The sequence below is a fragment of the Hemitrygon akajei genome, chromosome 1 (genome assembly GCF_048418815.1).
Source record: "Hemitrygon akajei chromosome 1, sHemAka1.3, whole genome shotgun sequence".
NCBI classification, from domain to species: Eukaryota; Metazoa; Chordata; class Chondrichthyes; order Myliobatiformes; family Dasyatidae; genus Hemitrygon; species Hemitrygon akajei.
Genome location: NC_133124.1, coordinates 114,555,336 through 114,580,602, shown reverse-complemented (window position 1 = coordinate 114,580,602; position 25,267 = coordinate 114,555,336). Strand labels below are relative to the sequence as shown.

The 25,267-nt window shown below is 37.9% G+C and overlaps 1 protein-coding gene across 2 annotated transcripts in view; it reads right to left on the bottom strand.

The window, feature by feature from the left end:
* tbc1d31 (TBC1 domain family, member 31) overlaps positions 1-25,267 on the bottom strand; it is an 83,710-nt gene that overhangs the window by 11,614 nt on the left and 46,829 nt on the right. For both annotated transcript variants that reach the window (XM_073050322.1, XM_073050331.1), the window contains exons 13-19: positions 17,994-18,173; positions 10,738-10,970; positions 8,519-8,671; positions 6,337-6,472; positions 5,575-5,667; positions 3,070-3,210; positions 1,358-1,552 (exon numbers count right to left, since the gene is read on the bottom strand). In XM_073050322.1, the coding sequence (XP_072906423.1) occupies positions 1,358-1,552; positions 3,070-3,210; positions 5,575-5,667; positions 6,337-6,472; positions 8,519-8,671; positions 10,738-10,970; positions 17,994-18,173 (1,131 nt within the window). The remainder of the gene's footprint in view (positions 1-1,357; positions 1,553-3,069; positions 3,211-5,574; positions 5,668-6,336; positions 6,473-8,518; positions 8,672-10,737; positions 10,971-17,993; positions 18,174-25,267) is intronic.

Below are 25,267 nucleotides of genomic sequence, written 5' to 3'. Positions count from 1 at the left end.
TCAAAACAGTATACTTGTTATTGAGGGGAACGGCCACAAGGCTGCTCTGTACTGTATGCCTATTTCCATTCCCTTTCCTGACAGTCACCCATTCACCTGTCTCCTGCAACCAAGGGGTGATCACCTCCCTATACTTCCTATCTATCAACTCCTCAGTTTCGTTTATGAGCCAAAGGTCATCGAACTGCAGCTCCAGCTCTTTAACACGTTCTCTGAGGAGCTGCAGCTTGGTGAACCTGGTGCAGATATGGTTATCTGGGAGGCTGGAGGTCTCCCATGATTCCTGGGATTCATGTACATTTTGTTCTAGGACAAAGACCAGTATAGCTTGGGAATTATCAGTATTAAACGGTAGAGCAAAAACACAAAGTTGCAAGTTTCACATACCAAGGATATCCCAAAGCCACTGGCTACAGGATTCAGTTTTTCCAAGGAAACAACTTGAATATCAACATTACTAATCTATGTCTGATTAGTCAACAATGATCAACTTGGGCTTTTCCCTTTGAAACGGAGATCAGCAATATTCTACTAACTCCTGAAGGATAGTTAGAATTACTTGCCTAAACAGTTATGATTTAAAACAATGTTATTGTTAGTCATTTGTTAATGTGAGAGGGATAAAATAACTAAACAAATGCTTGAAGGTATTTTGCGTAACGCATAAACCCTAGCATCTGCCTATTCTGATTTTGAGATGCAAAAACTATCTATAAATAACCAAGTAATAAATCAAAGGAAAGGTCTGAGCTGCAGTATTGTTTAGAATTCTAGACGTTACACTTTGGAAGAGTTGTTATGGTCTGGAAAATCTCTCATTAAATGGGCCGTGAAATCAGCCTGAATGACACTTCTGCAAAATAAATACACCAATGGAGAATGGTAAGAGGACTGCAAAGAACTGCACTGGAAGAACCAGCACAGACACGTCTGGCTGGATGGTCTTCTTCTGTACTGTTTAAATACATCAAAAATTCGGAGTACGTATCTAAATAAATTCTCCCAGAGAAGATGACTCTTTTTTGCTGGGAACCAAATGTCGGCATCTAAACAATGAGTAGGCTGCATGACTGCACAGAAATGCAAAATTTGGCTTATGTTAACCTTATAATTTTCATTCACTTCACATCTGTATTACAGATCCAGTTGATAAGTCTGTCCCTCCCATCTTTTGTCAACACGATGTAGAATTCGACAATACTTTAACTATTTGATGCCAAGCAAGATGCTGATGTTGCCTGGAATTCTTTCCTCCCCATTATGAGAGCAGAGGTGATAAGGACAACAGGATATAGGTAAAGCACTGGTGGATAGGAATCCATTTTACAAATTTCTTCTGCCCTTACAATTGACTTACTTGCTTATCTTCAAGTTCCTTCATCATATCCAAAAGCTTAGCCTCTTTCTCCTTATTCTCACTGGCAAGGCATGCCAATTCTGCCTGGGATTTCTTTTGATTTAAACTGTATTCCCTTTGTTTGTTCAGTATCTGTGCTTGCCAGTCCTCATTATTCAATAGCTGATTGGTTCCAGCCAACTCCTCTAAGGTGTTCTGGTCAGGGAAGTAACAAACTTACATTAATGTTCTTGTTCTCTTGCAGGTCTTATTTTTCAATCTGAAAAACGCTTATCGAGAGTATTCATGAATTAAAATACTGCAGGGAAAACATTGCTATCTCATTAATTCTGGAGGCAACAAAAATTGAAGCATTGGAGGAACTCATCGTAGAGGGAACTGGATATTTAACATTTCAGGCTAAGACCTTTAATCTTGATGAAAGGCCTCAACCTGAAATGTTGTCTGTCCATTTCCTTACACAGATAGTGCCAGACCCATTGAGTTCCTCAAGCATTTTGATTTTTGCTCCAGATTCCAGCATCTCCAATTCTGATGGCTAGTGCAGCCACACTGGGTTGGCAGGTTCCTCAATCCCCTACTGATCCAAACAGACTAATAACTTAATAAAGTGGATGACTACCTTAAAAAGACACAAGAGAGACTGTAAATACTGTGAATCTGAATCAACACACACAATGTGTTGAATAGTCTCAACCCAAGATGTCAACACCTCATTTTCTTCCACATGTTACCTGATCTGCTGAGCTCTTCCAGAATTTTCTGTGTTGACTACTTTAGAAAACAAAGTGTGTGTGTTATGAGTTCCGTGTTAAAGTACAAAGAGTTTAAACATTGATATCTGAATAAGGCACATTATTAAGAACAGCTTCTTTCCCAAGTAATTTGATGATAATAATCCAGATAAAAGCAATTAACTTCTGATAGACATGAAAATTCATATTGATATACTAGACACTGAAGACGCTGGAGTTTGAGGAACAAATCATCTGCTGGAGAAACCCAATGGGTTGAGTGAGTCCAGTGGGGAAAAAATTGTTGAGCTTTCAGGTCAAAGCTCAGCAATGCAGGGTTTCAACCCAAAGTGTTGACAATTCCTTCCCTCCCACCCACTGCCTCACACAACAAATCTGTTCATTCTACTTTCGTCTCCAGCAATTTCACTTTTGAGTTTTGATTTTGAACCTTCATAACGACAAATTAGAGCAAGTACTTGCTGGATCAATTAGTTGCTTGAATGGTCTCAACATCAACATTTTCCCAGTTCTGTAAAATTTCAGAGGCTGGGCCATCCTTCCATGACTTGAGGGTTTTAAAAGAGCCTCCACAACCCATAAGGTTGCTCATGGCTGCTTGTTTCAGAGACAGTTTGTAATTTAACTACTACTGGCATTACTAATTTTTCTGCTTTTTTTTGCATGATTAAATAGTTATGTTCAAGTACCGCCTTACATCAGCATCAATTTAAGACTCAATGATCCTGAACAAAGCAAGTGCCTATTGGGCCAGCATATTAGCCTAAAGCACCTTTAGAAAGATGCTTATTAATCCTGGGAATAAATCAAGATGCAAACGTTTGATCACTGCAATGTGGCATGACTTTATGAAGGAGCTATTTGTCATGAGCATAAATAAAACTGGGGGAATCGCATGAACTGAAATGCACACAATGAATGTTCCAAGAATCCCATCGCCAAATGAATGTGCTTCACCTTATATTCCTCTACATCTGGACGTTGGTCCATTTCCAACTGGTTCTTAAACTCTTGTTCTTTGATATCGCCTTTGATCCAGTTGATGCCCAGTTGTCCTTTCACGCTTCGTGTCTTAGCTTCTTGCTCCTTGGCAAGTTGCTGCAATTTAAAATAACAGGAGTTACACATTTAGAAAATACAAATGCCTTTTAATTATCTGTTTATTGCAGATTGATTATTTTGTAATGGATAGTCAACATCCAGGGCCTGGTGGGCCTTATTACCAAGCTTAGCTTTATAACATAATATTTGACTCTTCCGGAGTCAGAGTTGTTTTTGAGTAAGTTAAACTCCCAACCAATATTCCTTGCTCAGCTTCTTGTTGTAAGAAAGAACCAATCTTCAGTTCTTAATGTAAATTGCAAGCAATAATCAGTTTAAAGTTACAAGGTCAGCTTTGCAAACAAACAGCACTGTCTATACAGCATAGGGTCTAGCTGCTCAAGAGATGCAATGTAAAACAATGGGGTTATGTTAATTGGACCTGCATCAAACCAGACAACAATGGGGAAGTTATTTAGTTCCAGGAAGCTTACAGAGCAAATTGATATGTATTATCACTTAGCACATCAAATAGCTGGTCTATCAATAGTCGGAAGATTTATGCACTCAAAGAGTAATTTTGTGTGTCTGGGATCTCTGCCCCAGAAGTTTGTAGACCATTTATGTAAGTTTCCCAGCAAAGATATTTGAAAAATATCACATGTGTATGAAGTCACCTAGTAACAAAAATAATATATAAAAGAGCAGTTAGACTTGTTAGGAATGGTCAAGGAACGATAAGAAGAATACCAGAAAGATGGGGTGACTAAAATCCACTCCTCTGCCTTCAGCTTCAACGATGGATTACTTGTTCGGCTGCAGCTCATTGGCATGTCTTTTTAGCTTATAGGGATTGTGTTACAGAAAGCCTTTAAATCCTTTGTGCTTTTGAAATCATTTGTAATTTGGAAATCTTTTGTAAGATATGAAGCTTCAGAGTTTAAATGTGTTTTAAGAATCTTATCTAAATTTAAACATGTATCACTAAAAATAAATGAATTGTGTTTAAACTAGTCTGTTAGCTGAAAATATCTTCTCCTTGGTAGGGAGGATGGACCGTTGCAAGTAGTGAGTATTGGCAGCTAAATTCACCGTGGAGGATAAACAGGAAAGTGATCTAGCCTTTGAGGAGTAAGTGGCTGTGGTATAACTTCCCTTTACTGAGGGTATCTGTAGCTGTCTATATCAGATAGAGCTCAAGAGTTCAGAATTTCACTGACAGCAAACCCAACAGCATTACAATTTAAACTTGACCTAACTAAATGTATATACAAGATTTAAAAGTACATGGCTACTCTCTCAAATACTTAAAATTCCATGTAAATGCTGCGATACCATGAATACACTCACAAACACAAGAGATTCGGCAAATGTTGGAGATCAACAGCAACACACACAAAATGCTGGGGGAGCTCAGGTCAGGCAACATCTATGGAAATGAATAAACAGTCGAAATTTTGGGCCAAGACCCTTCATCAGAAAAGGAAGGGTGTTAGAAGCAGGAACAAGAAGGTAGGGGGAGGGGAAGAGGTGAAGCTGGAATGTGACAGATGATGGCAAGTGGGTGGGGAGAGGGGATGATATAAGAAGCTGGAAGGTGACAGGTGGAAAAGTAAAGTGCTGGAGAAGAAGTAATCTGATAGGAGAGGAGAGTGGACCATGGAGAAAGGGAAGCAGGAGGAGCATAAGGAAGAGGCGAAAGGCAGGTGAACAGAAGAGGCAAGAGGAGGGCCAGAGTAGGGAATTGAAGAAGAGGGAAAGAGGAGGGGTAAAATTACCAGAACTTGGAGAAATCAGGTTGGAGGCTACCCAGATAGAATATGAGATGTTACTCCTCCAACCTGAGTGTGGCTTCATTGTGGAAGCAGAAGACGCCGTGGACCAACGTGGCAGAATGGGTATGGGGATTGGAATTAAAATGGTTGGTCACTGGGAAATCCTGCTTTTTACAGATGAAGCAAAGGTGCTCATTTCCTGACAGACTACCATGGAAGTGTATCTGATTGGTTTTTTTTTCTTTCCCTTTAAACTTTACTGTATAAATATAATACTTTGTATAATTTATGAAAAACTTACATTCTGTGTCTTGTCTATTATCTGTGTGATGCTGCTGCAAATTCTTCATGGTACTTGTACTTATCCACATGGCAATAAACTAGTTTCTTTTTTAAACAGGCTATGCTTAAGCAAAGTCTGCAATGCACAGAAACTTTGTGTATTTAAGTAATAAGATACATTTTTAATTTAACAAATATTGAAGAACCACGTTTATTCCAGTGGAAGTAATCAGAGTTGATGTTCGTTGTATTTCCACATCAGTGCCTTAAAATTTATAAAGAAAATAGACTAATAGTAAGCTTTTTATCTATGCCGATTCTCCACACACACTATACTATAAGAACAGTAAAGGGCAATTCATACTTGCTCAAATATTCGCTTTTGCATCTCCAGTTCCAGATTTCTCACTTCGATGTCCTGAATTAATGCGGCAGTTTCCTTTTCCCGGAGAGCAATCTTAAACCATAATGAAGGACAATTTTTGTATATCTGTGAAATTAACTTTGAACTTTAAACAGACAAGATACTGACAAGTTTGAAGAGAGTGGGTGGGGTGGGGAGGGAAGTATTTTGATTTCTTTTATATATTTTCTTGAAGCAGATTCTTTTCTAGCAGAACAGATTTGATGGACTGAATGGCCTACTCCGGTTCCATATTAATTATTTAATTCATGAAAATGATGGCAGAAATTTATTCAAAGCACGTAATACCCATGATGCATTGTGAGAGGAGGGGAAAGGATCGTTCAAGCAGTGTGGAACATCACTGCTTAATACTGTGTCCACAAAGACAGCAGGAATTAAGCCGATAATTTGTTTTGTGGTTAAAACTTCCACTCTTCCACAGGCTGCAGACTTAGAATGGCCAAGTCTACCCATCTTTATCCCAGTACTATCCACTGAGTCTCTGAAAAAAGAGCAGTTGCTTATACACTCCTCATGGCTGGTTACAGAGGGGCAAAGGCAATGGAGGTTGGCAAACCTGCCGGAGAATGCCAAGGAAGTCAGGGTGTGTGGAGTTGTCTGGCAAGGCTTCGGAGCGGGGCCACAATAGATTTTGCAGATCCAGGCCACAAACAAATCTCACTGTTTTCACAGAATTAAAGAGGAGAGAATTTCACAGACCTTTCTATCAATTTCATCATCGAGCCGCCTCAATTCAGATTTCTGTTGTTCTTGCTGATGCTTCAGGAAGCGCTTTTGTGCTGCATCCAACACTTGAAGTTCTTTTATCTTCAATTCACGATTCACAGCAGCAAGTCTTCGGAGGGAGAAACAGCATATTCAGTAAAGAGAGACACCAACTTCGCAGCCAGTTAAAATGTGCACTTTGATAGTTACTTGCCCTTACTGGAGAACGTCCATTCATCTTCAACAAAGAATTAAAACCTACCATACACACAAAAACATCTAGTCAAGTGTTACAACTTGCAGTGTTTGGAATTCTCACTTCTGATTCGGAAGGCATTTGCAGAGGGATTGCAGGAACATTAACATTTATGATACGCTGTCATTCAGAGGGCAATACTGAAAGGTGTTTGCACTTTCAGAGAAGCTGCCTTTGGATGAGAAACGGAACTGAGGTCTTCTCCACTTTCTCAGGTACATATTAAAGATCCCATAGGACTGTGTGAAGGTGAGTGAGGAGTTCTTTCTGGCATCCTGACAAACATTTCATTCCAGGCAAATTATCTGATTGTTTATTGCAGTTTATCAGATTTTGCTGTGAACAAACTGGCTGTAAAAAACTTTGGGACATGGAGGGTGTGAAAGACTGAAGTTGTATAACTGCAATTTCTTTACTGATTTGTATTTGTAGGTGATTTCCCCCAGCATAATAAATGAAATAAGCTCAACTTTGATCAATTTATTAAATGAATTTTAATGTTTAAAAGCACATCAACTCCCAAGATCAGTGATTTGATGTGACTGCATACAATTCTCTCCTCCAGTGTTGCACAGAAGTGCTGGCCTGGTTTATGGATTCTGTTGACTGGATTAGGACATGCTTCTGACTAGGAGGTCCTGAGCTAAAGTCAACATCTGGAGGGAGAGGAGCTCTATATATTTAAAAAGGGGGACAGAATGGTAGTGCAGCAGATAGTGCAGCTTCCCAAGCAGTCCAGCAATCTGGGCTCAATCTTGACCTCTGGTGCTCTGTGGTGTCTTTTGACTGAGCACATTTACCCTGCATACTCTTTCCTCCACAACCCAATGATGTATTAGTAGATAGGTTAACAGGCAACTGTAAATTCCCCCTCAGTTTGGTGATAGGGAAACCTGAGCGGTGAGAGAGAGGATGGGTGGAAAGAAAATTAGTGGGAGAATGGTATTGATGGGATTGCTCCAAGATTCGTGATAGACTCAATGGGCTCCTATGTTCTGAGGAAAAATGAAAACATTACTTTTCTGGAAAATAAATATATAACCATGAAATATGAAGTGAAAGATAATTTGCAAGAAAGTCAGTCACAAATTGTAAAACACATTGTAGTGTTCTATGACTCGATACTTAAGAGAAATTCGGATAGGTTCATGGATGAGAGGAGTATGGAGGGCTGTGGTCCAGGTGCAGGTTGATGGGACTAGGCAGATTAATGGTTTGGTACAGGCTAGATGGGCCAAAGGGCCTGATTCTGTGCTGTAGTGTTCTATGACTCTATGAATATTATTAGACAACAGAAATCTGACGATAGGCTGACAGTAAACTATAAATGGTTTTCTGTATCAGACTATAGACTGTTCAAATCTTCATTGTCATTTTGATGCCCCTTACACCCTAAGCTTGTGTGCAATAAACAAATATTCAAGTGACAGCAGTGTCACAGACCAGACCAGTCTGATGGTAGACAGTAAATTATAGAAAAAATACTACACCCAAACTAAATTTTAAAGGCCATCAGGAATGCATCTGTTTTTAATGGCTCTTCATGGTATACACTGATACACTGAAGCATTATTAAAGGAAACTGTCTACAGAAAATACTTGACCCGAATGTTAAAAGCACAGACTGGTGCAAAAACTTTCACCCAGCAATTTGAGTTTGAGAAAGGATCTGTGCAACAGTGGGGTATAAACTGGAATATACGGACAGGTGAGAAATATTCTTAACGCTGAGCTATATTGAAAGATTAAAATAAAGCAAATACTTCAATGTATCATACTTAAACATCTGGTGTGTAGCAATGTAGCAGACCATTAAAAATAGATATTTGTGGAGTCTTCCTTAAAGATACTATCACATATCTTGGCTGACCTTCCAGTCATTTTGCAATATTTTGCACTGAAAACAGAAAAATAAATTACCTCACTCTCTGTTCCACAAGCTTCTGCTCCTCTTCATGTAGGACTTTTCTTCTCTGTTCTTCAGCTTCCTGGAGTAACTCCTGCTGCCGATACCAGGCAGCATTCTCAGCCTGCCTCCGGACACTCTCAGCCTGACGCTCATGGGCCAATTGCCTAGAAGACCGTGACAGCAAAATTGAATGCACCACAGTGAAATTTACACTGGACCATGAGCAGGAGAACTATGTTTGTACAAAAACACCTTTTCATCCACTGAACAATGAGTTTCCTGAGCTGAACCACCCCAGAATGGATCATAGTTTCCTTTGCTTGAATTGGATCAGGATTCCATACTATGCTCACCCAATACAATCTTAAAATTTACCACTTACTCCCCAAATGAGTACATAAGCAAATTTCCTTCCACCCTACCCAACTAAAATGGTTTGGATTACGGTAGATCACTTAACCGTTGAAACTCGAGGGAACTGAAGACGAGACTACTGAATTGTCTTCATAATTTAAACACCGGTGTAAGGGAATAAGCTGGTCTTAGTGTGAGGTAGAATCTTGGGAAAGTCAACAGGAATAGGTTACAGGAAAAATTAATGGGAGGAATGAAATTGCTCAGCAGCAGTCAATGGAATGAATGTCCTGCTACTTTTCACATTATATATTAATGATCTGGATGATGGATTTGTGGCCATGTTTGGGGATGATACAAAGATAGGTGTTGGGGCAGGTAGTATTGAGGAAGCAGGGAGTCTGCAAAAGGAGTTGGCTAGATTAGGAGAATGGGCAAAGAAGTAGCAGGTGGAATACAGTGCTGGGAAACTAATGGTCATTCATTTTAATTGAAGGAATAAAGGCGTAGACTATTTTCTACATGGGGAGTAAATTCAGAAATTGGAGGTGATAAAGTTTACATGGAGAGGATGTTTCCAATAGTGGGATATTCTAGGATCAGAGGGCACGGCCTCAGAAAACAAGGATTAACCCTTTAGGGCAGAGATAAGGGGGGGATTTCTTTAGCAAGGGGGTGGTGAATCTGTGAAATTCATTGCCAAGTGGAGGCCAAGTCATTTGGGTACATTTAAAGCAAAGGATGAAATGGCATCAAAGGTTCCAGCTAGAAGGAAGGAGAATTGGGTTGAAAAGGAAAATAATTCAGCCTTGACTGAATGGCAGAGCAGACTTGATGGGCCAAATGGTCTAAATCTACTCCTATATCATATGGTCTTCTATAAATCCTATGAATCTTCACACTTACATATCTGGAACTTTCTCCCACTATCAGTTGTTTGATTTACAAGAGGAGTCAGCTGAAAATTTCTAAATTTGTTTCTCATTAGGCAAAAATATTAAGGATTATGAAACCAAGGTGGAGAGACGGAATTGACAATATCAATATTGACAGAATATGAATTAGCAATTGATTTGCAAAGGAAGCTCAAGGAGCTGTAAAGCTCATTATTCCTATACGTACTCTCTCATTAGCTGAGATCCATAGAGCTACATTTCACCACATGCCATGCATGCCCCAAAATGCAACTGTTTCTAATGTTGTTCATTACAAATGCCACTCACTTTGATTATGCACCACACAAATGGAGCAACTATACAAGGTGTTACTGGAAAAACTAACTTATTTTTTAATAAACTGAAAGTTAGCAATAAATAAGCAGCTGACTTACCAGTCAAGTCATAAATTACAATTTTAATAATTAATCATTATCCATTTTCAAATTGATACATCAAGCTTTTGATGGCAATAACATTAAAAATATTCCCACATAAGCGGGGAAAAACGCCTTAATCACTTTCCAGTCATAAGCATCCTTAAATTTCTATCATCTCTTTAAAATAAAAAAAACTAGTAATAAATCTAACTTGGATGCATTTGAGGTCATTTACACCACATCTGCAGCAATAGCAAAGATTTCATTTTGTTTTACTGCTATAAGATTGAGCTCTGGTACATCACAGGGGCAGAGAAAGGACTCAACCTAAAGTGGATTACCAAGTTTCTCTGAAGTTGTTGAGTCTGAAGCCACACTGGAATTACCCATACAGGAACATTACATGTGTTAACATTCAGCTGAAGTCAACTTTTTTGCACTGAGATTTATTATGCAATGGGTAAGTATTACAGATGCAGATTAACTTGTGAGCCTGCAATAAAACTTCACAGTGAAGAATGGCACAGCTCTCTTTTAAAATTAATTAATTGCCACATTTACCTTTCCTTTAAGTATTCCAACTCTTCCTGCCAAATCCTCTCTCGTTCTTGAGTCTGATAGTTAATAATAAATGTTGGATATTTATTAAATATTGGATACTGGCCCTTGGTTAATGGTACAAAGTCATCCAGCATACGCTTGGGATGGACATCGTCAGGTGTGGTATCCATTAGATGGTATGCTTCCTTGATTACTGCTTCGAGGTCCAAGTTATTGCGGTGATGGAAGAAATTCTACATCAGATAAAAGATCATTTGAACTTTCTACTTAATGTACAAAACTTTTATAACATCTTTTTCTCATTCCCATTCTCATAGGTAGTTATATTAGAAAAGGCCTTGCATTCCTTTAGTACATGACACATCCTTTCCACAAAATATTAAAATATTTCTGAAGTGTGGTCACTATTACAAAATATGGCAACCTCTTTAAACACAGCCATCTTCCATAATCAGTGGGGTGATGACAATAATAACTTTATTTATATAGCTCCTTTCATAAATTAAGATGCAGGCTCAAAGTAGATAGATTTTAAAGACAAATCAATATAATCATAAGAAAATGAGACAAAATTAAAAATCGTAAGACAAACATCAGAATTAGAATAAAATGTAATTGAATATAGAAAGTTATATAAATATAATCAACAACAGGCAGCAATTAATCCTCTAAGTAGGCCAAATTAAAAAGTAGGTTTTTAGAAATGTTTGAAACGTTCCACAGTACTAGCCTGGCATATCTTAGTCAGTAGAGTACTGCATTCCATACTTTTGATGCATAAGAGCGAAAGGACACATCACCAGTTCTATATGTTTGACTCCAGGAACACTAAGCAAACCAGCATTCGCGGATCTAAGATTACGATTAGGGGATAGACACTCCAAAATATACAGAGGAGCTAGATTATTCACAGCCTTAAATACAATAAAGAGTATTTTAAAATTGATCCTAAACGACAGTCAGCCAGTGTAACGATGCCAAAACTGGTGAAGTGTGCCTCAGATTTTGTTTCTTTTGGCTAAGTTTCTTGCTGCTGCATTTTGAACAAGCTGCAGCTGATTTACATCTTTCTTAGGCAGTTCTGAAAAAGAATGCATTATAGTAGTCCGATCGGCTAAAAGGAAAAGTATGTACCAATTTTTCTGTATCTTGAGATTTTATAAGAAACTGAACTCTTGCAATATTCCTTAAATGAAAGAATGCAGTCTTTTGAAATTTAGCTCAGTCAATATTAAAGCCTAAATTCTTTACTTAAGGCTTGATTTGTAAAGTCAGATGATCAGTTTATTTCTTGGATTCACACTTTTTTTTATTACGACCAATAACCATAACGATGAGAATTTATTTTGGAAGTATGTCAAGGATAAACATTAGCTTGGACAATAGGGACATGGCTCCACTTTGCCTTCCTTTGCTTATATCTATGCAAGAGGTAATGTACCTCCATAGATTAAACTGTCATATCACCAGAGAGCAATGAAATTCATTGGTAATTGTGTGAGGCTAACAGAGTAAACAATAGTCATGCTAACAGTACACACAACAATAATTACAAGGACAAGTGCAAATAGACCAGAATGGTGCAACAATCGTAATTCAAAGTGAAGAGGCAATGAAAATTGCTGAAGTGCAAACAGAAGAATAACAGAGAGGTAGAGTTAATAATACGAGAATGTGGCAACACCTCCAGAATGAGGCATGAAAGAGGTGACTGTTCATTCCCTCAGTCTTGTATTCTCACAGTACTAGACTAAAGTATCAGTCACTTCAGTACAACAAAGTCAGAAGTGGGAACTGAATCCACAACTTTCAGATCAGCGGTGAGAATGTTACCTGCAGAGCACTTCCTGGCATAATGAATAGGATCATAACACAACTGCTTTGCAAAGAAAATATTCACCTGATACCATTTTAAAATCATATCAGGACCTTAGGGCCATTAATAATGAGGCAACAATCAATGGGATATGTAAAGGAGTAACATGTGAACAGCAGCACCTTGAGCAGGCAAGTGAAACAGGCGATTGGTTCAGGAGTCTGAAGGCAGTGGGATACAGAGAGGTCCCATTGAAAAAATAGAGGGCAGCCATTGAACTTCATGTTAATTCCAAAGTCCCTACAGATAATTCACAATCACACATTGTTCTCTTCATTCATTTCTAATGAAATCGAGGACAGTCTCTCAGTGGGAGTGGGATAAACAGGCAACTGACACCCTTGCTGCTTGATGGACCTATTCTGAAAATACAGATTATTTTCTGTGTTTGATTTGAGATTATGCCACAGGCCTTGGGTTCACACAGAACCTTTATGTATTTATAATAGAGTCTGGAAGAATTCTGTTATTTACAGAACATCCTTCAGTGTGTTATCCATTGGTGCAAAACTGAAGCTTGCATCCATGGTTTGTTTAATGCAAATGTCAGCAAGCATTAGAAACATAGAAAAACTACAGCACAATACAGGCACTTCGGCCCACAATGCTGTGCTGAACATGTACTTAATTTAGAAATCTCCTAGGGTTACCCATAGCCCTCTATTTTTCTAAGCTCCACGTACCTATGCAAGAATCTCTTAAAAGACCCTATAGTATCCACCTCAACCACAGTCGCTGGCAGCCCATTCCACACACTCACCACTCTCTGCGTAAAAAACTTACCCCGACATCTCTGTGCCTACTCCTAAGCACCTTAATGCTGTGCCCTCTCCTGTCAGTCATTTCAGCCCTAGGAAAAAACCTCTATCCACACAATCGATGCCTCTCATCATCTTATACACCTCTATCAGGTCACCTCTCATCCTTCTTTGGATTCGGACCCCAAGATCCCTCTGATCCTCCACACTGCCAAGATTCTTACCATTAATACTATACCACTCTTTGCCTTCTGTGGGCAAGCCAATTCTGGATCCACAAAGCAAGGTTCCCTTGGATCACATGACTCCCAACTTTCTCAATAAGCCGTGCATAGGGTACCTTATCAAATGTCTTGCTGAAATCCATATACATTACATCTACTGCTCTACCATTAATGTGTTTAATCAAATCCTCAAAAAATTCAATCAGGTTCGTAAGGCACGAACTGCCTTTGACAAAGCCATGATCATATTATGCGTCTCCAAATGTTAATAAATCCTGCCTCTCAGGATCTTCTCTATCAACTTACCGGCCACTGAAGTAAGACTCACTGGTCTATAATTTTCTGGGCTATCTCTACTCCTTTTCTTGAACAAGGGAACAACATCTGCAACCCTCCAATCCTCTGGAACTTCTCCTGTCCTCACTGATGACGCAAAGATCATTACCAGAGGCTCAGCAATCTCCTACCTCGCCTCCCACAATAGCCTGGGGTATATCTCCTCCGGTCCCAGTGACTTATCCAACTTGATGCTTTCCAAAAGCTCCAGCACATCCTCTTTTTTAATATATACAACGATCAAGCTTTTCAGTCCACTGTAAGTCATCCCTACAATTGTCAAGGTCCACTTCCGCAGAGAATACTGAAGCAAAGTATTCATTAAGTACCTCTGCTATCTCCTCCGGTTCCATACACACTTTTCCACTGTCACACTTGATTGGTCCTATTCTCTCACGTCTTATCATCTTGCTCTTCACATACTTGTAGAATGCCTTGGGGTTTTCCTTAATAATGCTTGCCAAGTCCTTCTCAGGGCCCCTTCTGGCTCTCCTAATTTCATTCTTAAGCTTATTCCTGCTCATAATTTTCTAGATTTCTATCATTACCTAGTTTTCTTGAACTTTTCATAAGCTTTTCTTTTCTTCTTGACTAGATGTTCAACTGCCTTTGTACACCATGGTTCCCTTACCCTACCATCATTTCCCTGTGTCATTGGAACGTACCTGTGCAGAAAGCCATGCAAATATCCCCTCAACATTTGCTATATTTCTGCCGTACATTTCCCTGAGAATATGTTACCAATTAATGCTTCCAAGTTCCTGCCTGATAGCTTCATATTTCCCCTTACTCTAATTAAATGTTTTCCTGACTTGTCTGCTCCTATCCTCCTCGAATGCTACGGTGAAGGAGATAGAATTGTGATCACTATCTTCAAAATACTGTCCCACCGAGAGACCTGACACCTGAATATTCTTTAAATGAAAATCCCCCATCACAACAACCCTGTTATTATTACACCTTCCCAGAATTTGTTTCCCTATCTGCTCCTCGATGTCCCTGTTAAACACCCAGTAGAGTTATTGACCCCTTCCTGTTTCTAACTTCCACCCACAGAGACTCAGTAGACAATCCCTCCATGACTTCCTCCTTTTCTGCAGTTCTGACACTATCTCTGATCAGCCCCCACCTCTTATGACTCCCTCCCTCTCCTTTCTGAAACATCTAAAGCCTGGCACTTGAAGTAGCCATTCCTGCCCCTGCACCATCCAAGTCTCTGTAATGGCAACAACATCACAGCTCCAAGTACTGATCCACGCTCTAAGTTATCTGCTTTGTTTTGCATTGAAATAGAAACCTCTCAAACCATCAGTCTGAGCGCATCCCTTCTTTATCACCTGCCTATCCTCCCTCTCACACTGTCTCCATGCTTTCTCTATTTGTGAGCCAACTGCCCCTTCCTCCGTCTTTTCAGTTTGGTTCCCAACCCCTAGCAATTCTAGTTTAAACTTTTCCCAATAGCCTTAGCAATCCTCCCCGCCAGGTTATTGGCCCCCCCTCGGATTCAAGTGCAACCCATCCTTATTGTACAGATAATGCCTGCCTCAATAGAGGTCCCAGTGATCCAGAAATCTGAATGCCTGCCCCCTGCTCCAATCCCTCAGCCACGTATTTATCCTCCACCTCACTCTATTCCTATACTCACCGTCACATGGCACAGGTAGTAATCCTGAGATTACTACCTTTGAGGTCCTGCTTCTCAACTTCCATCCTAACTCCCTGTAGTTTGTTTTCAGGACCTCCTCCCTTTTCCTACCTATGTCATTGGTACCAATATTTACCTGGCTGTTCTCCTTCCCATTTCAGGATATCATGGACGGGATCAGAAACCCGGACTCTGGCACGTTGGAGGCAAACTACCATCTGCGTTTCTTTCCAGCGTGAACAGAATCACTTGTCTGACCCCCTAACTATAGAGCCCCTCTCACTGCTGTCTTCTTCCTTTCCCTATCCTTCTGAGCAACAGGGCCAGACTCTGTGCCAGATGCACGGCCACTGTTGCTTCCCCCAGGTAGGCTGTCCCCACCACCCCCCCCCAACAATACTCAAGCAGGAGTACTTATTGTGAAGGGGGACAGCCACAGGGGTACTTCCTAGTATCTGACTCTTGCCCTTCCCTCTCCTGACTGTTACCCTTTTACTTGCCTCCCAAGGTTACAGTGTGACTACTTGCCTATAGCTCCTTTCTATCACCTCCTCTCTATCCCTGACCAGGCGAAGATCATCAAGCTTCTCCAGTTCCCTAACCCTATCCCTAAGGAGCTGCAGCCCGACGCACCTGACCCAGATGTGGCCGCCTGGGAAGCTGGGAGTCTCCCGGACATCCCACATCTGACACCCAGTACGGAATACCGGCCTTGCAACAATACTTCCTATTCCTATTCTTCACAAGTAACTTGACTCGCCTGGCTATTGTTACAATAAAAAGTAGCAGACCAGGTTTTTTGAAGTGAAGTGGTTTTTCCTTCAGTGGTTGGTAAGCTGATGGAGAAGATCCCGAGAGGCAGGACTTATGAACATTTGGACAGCCATAATATGATTAGGAATAGTCAGCATGGCTTTGTCAAAGGCAGGTCGTGCCTTACGAGCCTGACTGAAGTTTTTGACTAAACACATTGATGAAGGTAGAGCAGTAGATGTAGTGTATATGGATTTCAGCAAGGCATTTGATAAGGTACCCCATGCAAGGCTTATTGAGAAAGTAAGGAGGCACAGAATCCAAGGGGAAATTGCTTTGTGGATCCAGAACTTGCCCACAGAAGGCAAAAAGTGGTTGTAGATAGGTCATATTCTGCATTGGAGGTCAGTCACCAGTGGTGTGCCTCAGGAATCTGTTCTGGGACCCCTACTCTTCATGATTTTTATAAATGACCTGGATGAAGAAGTGGAAGGATGGGTTAGTAAATTTGCTGATGACACAAAAGTTGGAGGTGTTGTGGATAGTGTGGAGGGCTGTCAGACGTTACAGTAGAACATTGATAGGATGCAAAACTGGGCTGAAAGGTGGCAGATGGAGTTCAACCCAGATAAGAGCGAGGCGGTTCATTTTGGTAGGTCAAATATGATGACAGAATATAGTATTAATGGTAAGACTCTTGGCAGTGTGGAGGATCAGTGGGGTCAGAGTCCGAGTCCATAAGGCTCAAGGCTGCTGTGCAGAATTACTCTGTTTTTAGGAAAGCATACGGTGCATTGGCCTTCATCAATAGTGGGACTGAGTTTAGGAGTCAAGAGGTATTGTTGCAGCTATATAGGACCTGGTCAGACCCCACTTGGAGTACTGTGCTCAGTTCTGGTCGCCTCATTATAGGAAGGATGTGGAAACCATAGAAACGGTGCAGAGGAGATTTACAAGGATGTTTGCCTGGATTGGGGAGCATGCCTTATGAGAATAGTTAAGTGAACTCGGCCTTTTTTGCTTGGAACGATGGAGGATGAGAGGTGACCTGATAGAGGTGTATAAGATGATGAGAGGCACTGATTGTGTGGATGGTCAGAGGCTTTTTTCCAGGGCTGAAATGGCTAGCACGAGAGGGCACAGTTTTAAGGTGCTTGGAAGTAGGTACAGAGGAGATACTAGGGGTAAATATTTTTCCACAGAGAGTGGTGAGTGCATAGAATGGGCTGCCGGTGATGATGGTGGAGGCGGATACGATAGGGTCTTTTAAGAGACTCCTAGACAGGTATATGAAGATCAGAAAAATAGGGGGCTATGGGTAACCCTAGGTAATTTCTCAGGTAAGGACATGTTCGGCACAGCTTTGTGGGCTGAAGGACCTGTATTGTGCTGTAAATTTTCTACGTTTCTATGAGGTACTCAGACCACCTGATTGCAAGAGTGCTGAATGGGTTTAAAAAGGAAGAAAATTAAGAGACAGAAAAATGGACAGAAGAGGAGAGCACAGCAAAAAGAAAAGCAGGGGGTGGCTGTGTAGTTCTGTTGAAAAGTTATATTTTAACATTTCAGTAGAATAACTTTAAAAAAGAAAACAATGTTAAAAATAAACTTATAAGTAACAACGAAGTTTGGAAAATAACACAATCTACAAGATTTTAAAATACCTCAAGGTCTTCTTTTATATTGCAATGAAGCAGCGGAGCTCGAGAACAAATTAAATAGGCTGCTACTGCCATCAACAGGAAGGATGGATGATTGGAAAAAATGTTGTCAAACAGCCTCAGCCACTCGTTTTTTGTCAGTACCTCAGAAAACAGCGTCTCAAGAAGCGGCCAAGCATAGGACTGTTGACAGAAGCAAGAACAGCAATCTTAGAAACATTACTCAGATAAATAACAAATGAAAAAGAATTTATTCTATTGGAACTTGGACAGATTCTTTAGTTCTGTTTAGTACTGTTTGTTGATTATACCTCACTATTCAACAGCATCATCCCCTCACTACTAATAACCTACCTTAAACCTCTATATCTCCCTTTGCATCTGAATCCTTGAATTCCTTACTGGGAGATCACGATCAGTGCAGATTAGTAATAAGATCTCCTCTTCGCTGACCATCACACATGTGCACCTTATCACACTGCTCTGTTCTCTCAAAATTCATGACTGTGTGGCTAAACAAACCTAAAATACCATCTATAAGTTCACTGATGGTATTGCCACTGATGTTGACAGAATCTCAGGTGGCAATAAGGCAGCTTACGGGACTGAAATCTGCTGTCTCAGTGGTGTTCCAATAACAAACTCGCCCTCAACGTCAGCATTTCATTTTTAGAATCTTTTTATTGATACGTAATCATCAGCAGCTATAAAATGATACAAAACTTTAACAGATTAATATGCACACAATTAATAAAGCTGAAGAAAACTGATCTTGAAATATAAAAATGGGGAAAAAAATTTTATATATAGAAAAAAGGAGGTAAAAAAAGAACCCCATCTAACTAAAAAAAAGCCCACTAACTATAAAAAAAAACCCATTAGGAATCAACCCCCCAGAGCAATACGTTTGACCATCATCTAAATATATAAAAAGAGTCATCAACCATCATTTCATATTTATATATATAAAAAATAAAATTGGAAGGAAACCATATAACTTAATTCAAATTAAATGATAATATTTGGCAAAAGAACCCCATCTTCTCTCAAAATCAAATCGAGGATCAAAAGTTCCACTTCTGATTTTTTCCAAACTAAGACATAACATCACTTGAGAAAACCATTCAATTAATGTTGGGGAAGAAATACCTTTCCATTTTAATAAAATAGTTCTTCTTGCCAGCAGTGTAACAAATGCAATTACATGTTGATCTGAAGATGAGATGCCCTGAATATGATGCGGAACTATTCCAAATAGAACAGTCAATCTATAAGGTTGTAAATTAATTTTCAAAGCTTTAGAAATTGTAGAAAATAAAGATTTCCAAAACGACTTTAAAGAAGAATATATGTGACAAAGTAGCTACTTCAGTTTTACATCTATCACAATAGTTATCTATACTAGGAAATATTTCAGATAGTCTCTCCTTTATTAAGTAATAACGGTGTACAATTTTAAATTGAATTAAACAATGGTTGGCACGTACAGAAGAAGAATTTACATTTTTCAAAACTTGAAGCCAATCTTCATTAACAAAGGTCATATTAAGTTCTCTCTCCCAATTTTGTTTAATCTTTAGTGATAGGTTCTCTTTTTGTAACAAAAGTAAATTATAAATTCTGCTAATGGAACCTTTCTCTAAGGGATTCAATTTCAAAATGGTATCCAACAAATCAGATTCTTGTAAATATGGAAACTTAAGTAAACATTGTTGTAAAAAATGTCTAAACTGAAAATATTGCAAAAAATGTGTATGAGTGAGAGAAAATTTATTAATTAACTTCTCAAAAGTCATCAATCGACCATCACAAAATAAATCTGTAAAATAATGAATTCCTTTATTTTTCCATAGAAGAAAAATGGGGTCAGTTGTTGAAGGTGTAAATAAAAAATTTCGATATAAAAAACTAGATAACTTAAGTTGTTTAAGATTAAAAGAATTACGGAACTGAACCCAAATCCGTAGGGATTGTTTAATAACCGGATAGAGATTTAAATTTGGAATTTTAGAGAGCTGTAAAGGTAATGGAGCTCCTAAAATTGAAGTTAAATGAAATTGTTTAACAGCTTTTAATTCCAAATTAACCCATAATGGTTTTTGGCTCTTAACAAGCCAATATAACCAAAAACATAATTGTCTAATATTCACAGCCCAATAATACAGTCTTAAATTAGGAAGTGCAAGTCCACCATCTTTTTTAAATTTTTGTAAATGATACTTATTAATTCTAGGTCTCTTATTGTTCCAAATAAAAGAAGAAATAAGAGAGTCAATTTGATCGAAAAAATTTTTAGTTAAAAAGATAGGTATATTTTGGAAAACATATAAAAATCTAGGTAAATATCATCATTTTCACAGCATAAATACGACCTATTAAAGAAAAAGTAAGTGGATTCCATCTAGAAAATAATTGTTTCATGGAGTCCATTAAAGGAACTATATTTGCTTTATAGAGATCTTTATATTTTTTTTAGTAATTATAATACCTAAATATCTAAATGTATTAACAATTCTAAAAGGAATATCATTATATGTACTAAGATGAACATTTAATGGAAACAATTCACTTTTATTCAAGTTAAGTTTTTATCCTGAAAATTTACCAAAATCTTTCAGTGTTTCCAAAAGATTAGGAATTGATTCCTCAAGATTTGAAATAAAAACTAAAAGATCATCTGCATAAAGAGAAATCTTATGTATGGTTCCATTCATAGAGATACCAAGGATATTTTTAGCTTCACGTAATGTTATAGCTAAAGGTTCCAATACAAGAATAAGTAATAAAGGACTTAATGGACATCCCTTCTAGTGCCACGAGAAAGTGAGAAAAAAGACCGGCAGTTATTAGTAATGACCGTGGCAATAGGATTCTTATAAATCATTTGAATCCATCTATTGAAATTATAACCAAAACCAAATTTTTTTAATACTTTAAACAAATATGGCCACTCAACTCTATCAAATGCCTTTTCTGCATCAAGAGAGATAACACATTGAAGTTGCTTAGATAATGATGAATATATAAAGTTCATCAATCTCCGAACGTTGGAGAAAGAATAACAGCCTTTAATAAAGCCCGTTTGATCCATAGAAATAATTTTAGATAAATATTTTCCAAGCGATTAGCCAATATTTTAGAGAGAATTTTTGCATCCACATTTAATAGTGAAATAGGTCTAAATGATGAACATTCAACAGGATCTTTATCTTTTTCAAGAATTAAGGAAATAGATGCTTCATAAAAAGAAGGTAAATTACCCTTCTCAAAGGATTCATGAAATATTTCCAAAAGATACAGAGAAAGTAACCTTTCAAATTTTTTGTAAAATCCCACTGAATACAGTCAGGTAAAGCTGAATACAGTCAGCTTTACCTGACTGTATTGATAAGATAGCTTTTTGAATTTCATGCTCAGTAATTGGAGCATCAAGCATCTGTTGATCTTCAAAAGAAATTTGTGGAAATTTAATCTTATGTAAAAAAGCCTTCATTTTAGAGGAGTCTTAAGGAAATTGAGATCTATAAAGATCAGAGTAAAAATCTTGAAAAGTATTATTAATGTCCTCATGGTTACTTACTATATCTCCATTATTTTTACGAATCTTTAAGATTTGTCTTTTAGCTCTAGCTGCTCTTAATTGAGAAGCTAAGAGCTTATTATTTTTATCCCCAAAGATATAAAATTGACTTTTCAATTTAAGCAAATATCCTTCAATATGATATGTTAGTAGTAATAAATTATACTGTGATTGTAATTCTACTCTTCTTTTAAATGAAACAGCATTTGGAGAGATTGCATTAATGTTATCTAATTCTTTAATTTGTTTAGAGATTTTATCTAATTCCATTCTTGTTTGTTTCTTCAGTTTAGCTATATACAAAATAATTTGACCGCATAGATAAGCTTTTAATGTATCCCAAATTACTAACTTAGAGACGTTTCCTATATTATTAAAGAGAAAAAACTCTTTTATCTGAGCTTCCATAAACTCAACAAATTCTGAACTTTGTAATAAATTTTCTGGAAAACGCCAAAATGGTCTGGTAGAAACAACATCTTTCAATTCAAATATTAAGTTTAAAGGAGCATGATCAGAAATAGCAACCGCATCATACTCACATTTCTGAACATTGAATAAAAGTCGAGGGTCAACCATAAAATAGTCGATTGTTGAATATTTATTATGAACATGTGAAAAAAAAGGAGTATTCTCTGTCACTAGGGTGCATATGCCTCCAGATCACAATTAAACCATAATCAATTAAAAAGGAATTAATAAGTGATGCAGAACGATTAGGGAGTTGATATTGGATGATGACTTATCCATTAAGGGACTTAGACAATTATTAAGATCATTACCCATTAATAACATATATTCATTTAAATCAGGTAATAACACAAAAACAGTTTTAAAAAATGAGGGATCGTCAACATTTGGTCCATAAATATTAACCAAAACCATTTTTCTATTACAAATTGTTCCTTTAACAATCAGAAATCTACCATTGATATCAGTTATAATATCCTCCTGGTTAAAAGGAATATTGGAATCAATAAAAATAGAAACACCTCTAGTTTTACTCTGGGAATTTGCATGAAACTGAGGACCCTTTCAAAATTTAAAAAATTGATTTTTATCACATAACCTGATATGCATCTCTTGAGCAAAAATTATATCAGGCTGGAATCGGTTAATAACTTTAAATGTTTTCTTACGCTTAATAGGATGATTCCAACCGCGAACATTCCAAGATAAAACATTTAGCTGTTTAAATATCATCATGGAACTTTGTGTCTAAAAACAATAGTTAGACGCATGTCAGGATAGGATAGTCGAAAATGGCGGAGATGAACAACAATAAAAATAATTGGCGTATGCTCCGGGGTTCCATAATGGGGGGAAAAAAAGAAAAAAAATCCCACCCAAACTACAAAGCCCAGAAACAAGTCGATATCAATCGACGCAAGCCCCAAGAAAAGCATCGATGTGAATGAAAATGCAAACTCCGCCTACCTAAGTAAAAAAAAATCTGTCTCCCTCTACCGAACATAAAACTCATTACAGTTGACATATATCTCAATATAATTAACTTGGAAGGAAAGTGTTTTTCTTGTATAACCAAACGACCTTCAATTGAAAGTAACCTTCATAACATTAGATAAGGGAAGAAAAACACATCCAAAACAATTCTTGAAATATTTGCACAGAAGAAAAACAATTGCCAACTTTAAATTGTCCGGTCTATCTTTAAAACATAAAGAAATCCAAATAATTACTTTAAAAAAATCTTTACAAAAGCATAAACAAAAAAAATGATTAATTCATTTAAATGCTGCAGAAAAAAAAATTCTAAATGGTTCAAACTTATTACAGACTATCAACAGTTCTCCCTCTATGTCTTCTGAAATTGAAGCCATCAAAACCAGTCTTTTTCAGAGATTAAAATGTATTTTAAAGACTTCTGTAACCATCAAATCTTTCAATCTCATCATTCTTTACACTGCGAGACAATCAAACTATTATAAATCATTCAAGCTTCAGATTCATCATCGGATGCGTCGGATAAAGAATTAATAAAACTCAATGCATCAAGTGGATCATCAAAGAAATGAAAACCAGACTTTTTAACCAAGAGTCTCAATTTCGCTGGATATTGAAGAAATGGAAAAAGCTTTTTTTCAAATGCTGATTTCATAGCATTTGCAAATCCAGCATGCTTTTTAACAATTTCATGTGGAAAATCTTCATAGAAACAAATGTCTGAATTCTGATATTGAAAGTGTTTTTTTTCCTCACAAGCTTAATAATACGGTCATTATCTCTGAAACGGAGAAAACGGACCACAATATGTCTGTTTTTACATTGATCCAAAAATTTTAAAGTGCCAACTCTATGAGTCATTTTGATATCTGAAAGCTGTAACCAAACCTCCGGAAATAAAGACTGAAACATTTTTGCAAAATAATCCAGTGTGTTGGCTGATTCTGATTTCTCTTTTAATCCAACAATTCAAATATTGTTCCAATGTGATCGAGCTTCGAGATCAATGATCCGTTGTTGGACTTTTTCCAAACGTGAAGAAAGGTCCACAGTATTTCGACTAACTTCTTCAAAGAGTCGACTTTTCCTTCAAATTTCTCTTTTAGTTGAGTTATCTCAATGCTGATTTGAGATTCTAGTCTCTTTACCTGGGGGGTGGGGGGGGGGGGGTTCCTCTGAGAATTTGTTAGTTTTCTTGGGCTTCCCACTGCTCGGGTCCGGATTTCTTTTGGAGCTTCTGAGAGTGGCCATAATTATATCTGATCCGACTGAATAAAGTTGAAATTTCAAAGTTTAAATCGGAAAAGGGAGAGATTAAAGGCGGACAAGAAGCAACTGGTCTTACGTGTCCGAAACCAGGAGGCAGAGTTCAACGTCAGCAACACCAAGGAATTGATAGTCAATTTGAGGAAGAAGAAATTGGGAGAGCGTGCACCATCCCCACTGAGGGGTCGGTAATGGAAAGGGTGAGCAGTTCAAGTTACTGAGTCAACATCTTGGAGGATCTATCCTGTGCCCAAAACATGTAGAAGGCACAAACAGCTCTACTTTGTCAAGAGTTTGAGGAGATTTAGCACACCACTGAAGACTAACTAACCCCTATGGATGCACAAACAAGATGCTGGAAATCCAAGCAACACACACAAAATGTTGGAAGAACTCAGCAGGCCTTGCAGCATCTATGGAAAACAGTCAACAGTCGACATTTCAGTCCTGATGAAGGGTCTCGGCCTGAAAGCATTCAGGCTGGTTACATCATGGAATGTTCTGGAAGCTCCAATGCACAGGATTGCAAAAGGCTGCAGAGTTATATACTCAGCTAGCTCCGTCCCCACCAAAGAACATTTTCAAGAGGTATCGGCTCAAGAAGGCAGGATTCATCATTCAGAACCCTCACTATCCTTTTCTCATTACTACCATCAGGGAGGAAGTAAAGAAGCCCAAAGACCCACAGTCAATGATATATAAACAGCTTCTTTCTCTCCATCATCCTTTTTTGGACTATTTATTCACTTTTGTAATTTATTCATACATATTTTAATGACTTTGCACTGTAATGCTGTCACAAAACAACATATTTCACACATCATACATCACTAATAATAAATATGATTACAATTCTCAATGAGAAGAACATAGTATTTTGAAAATTAAACTAATTGTGCTGATTTGACATTCTGGGGTAATTTTATACAATTAACTGAAAACTGGATCACTATATTTAGTACTGGTA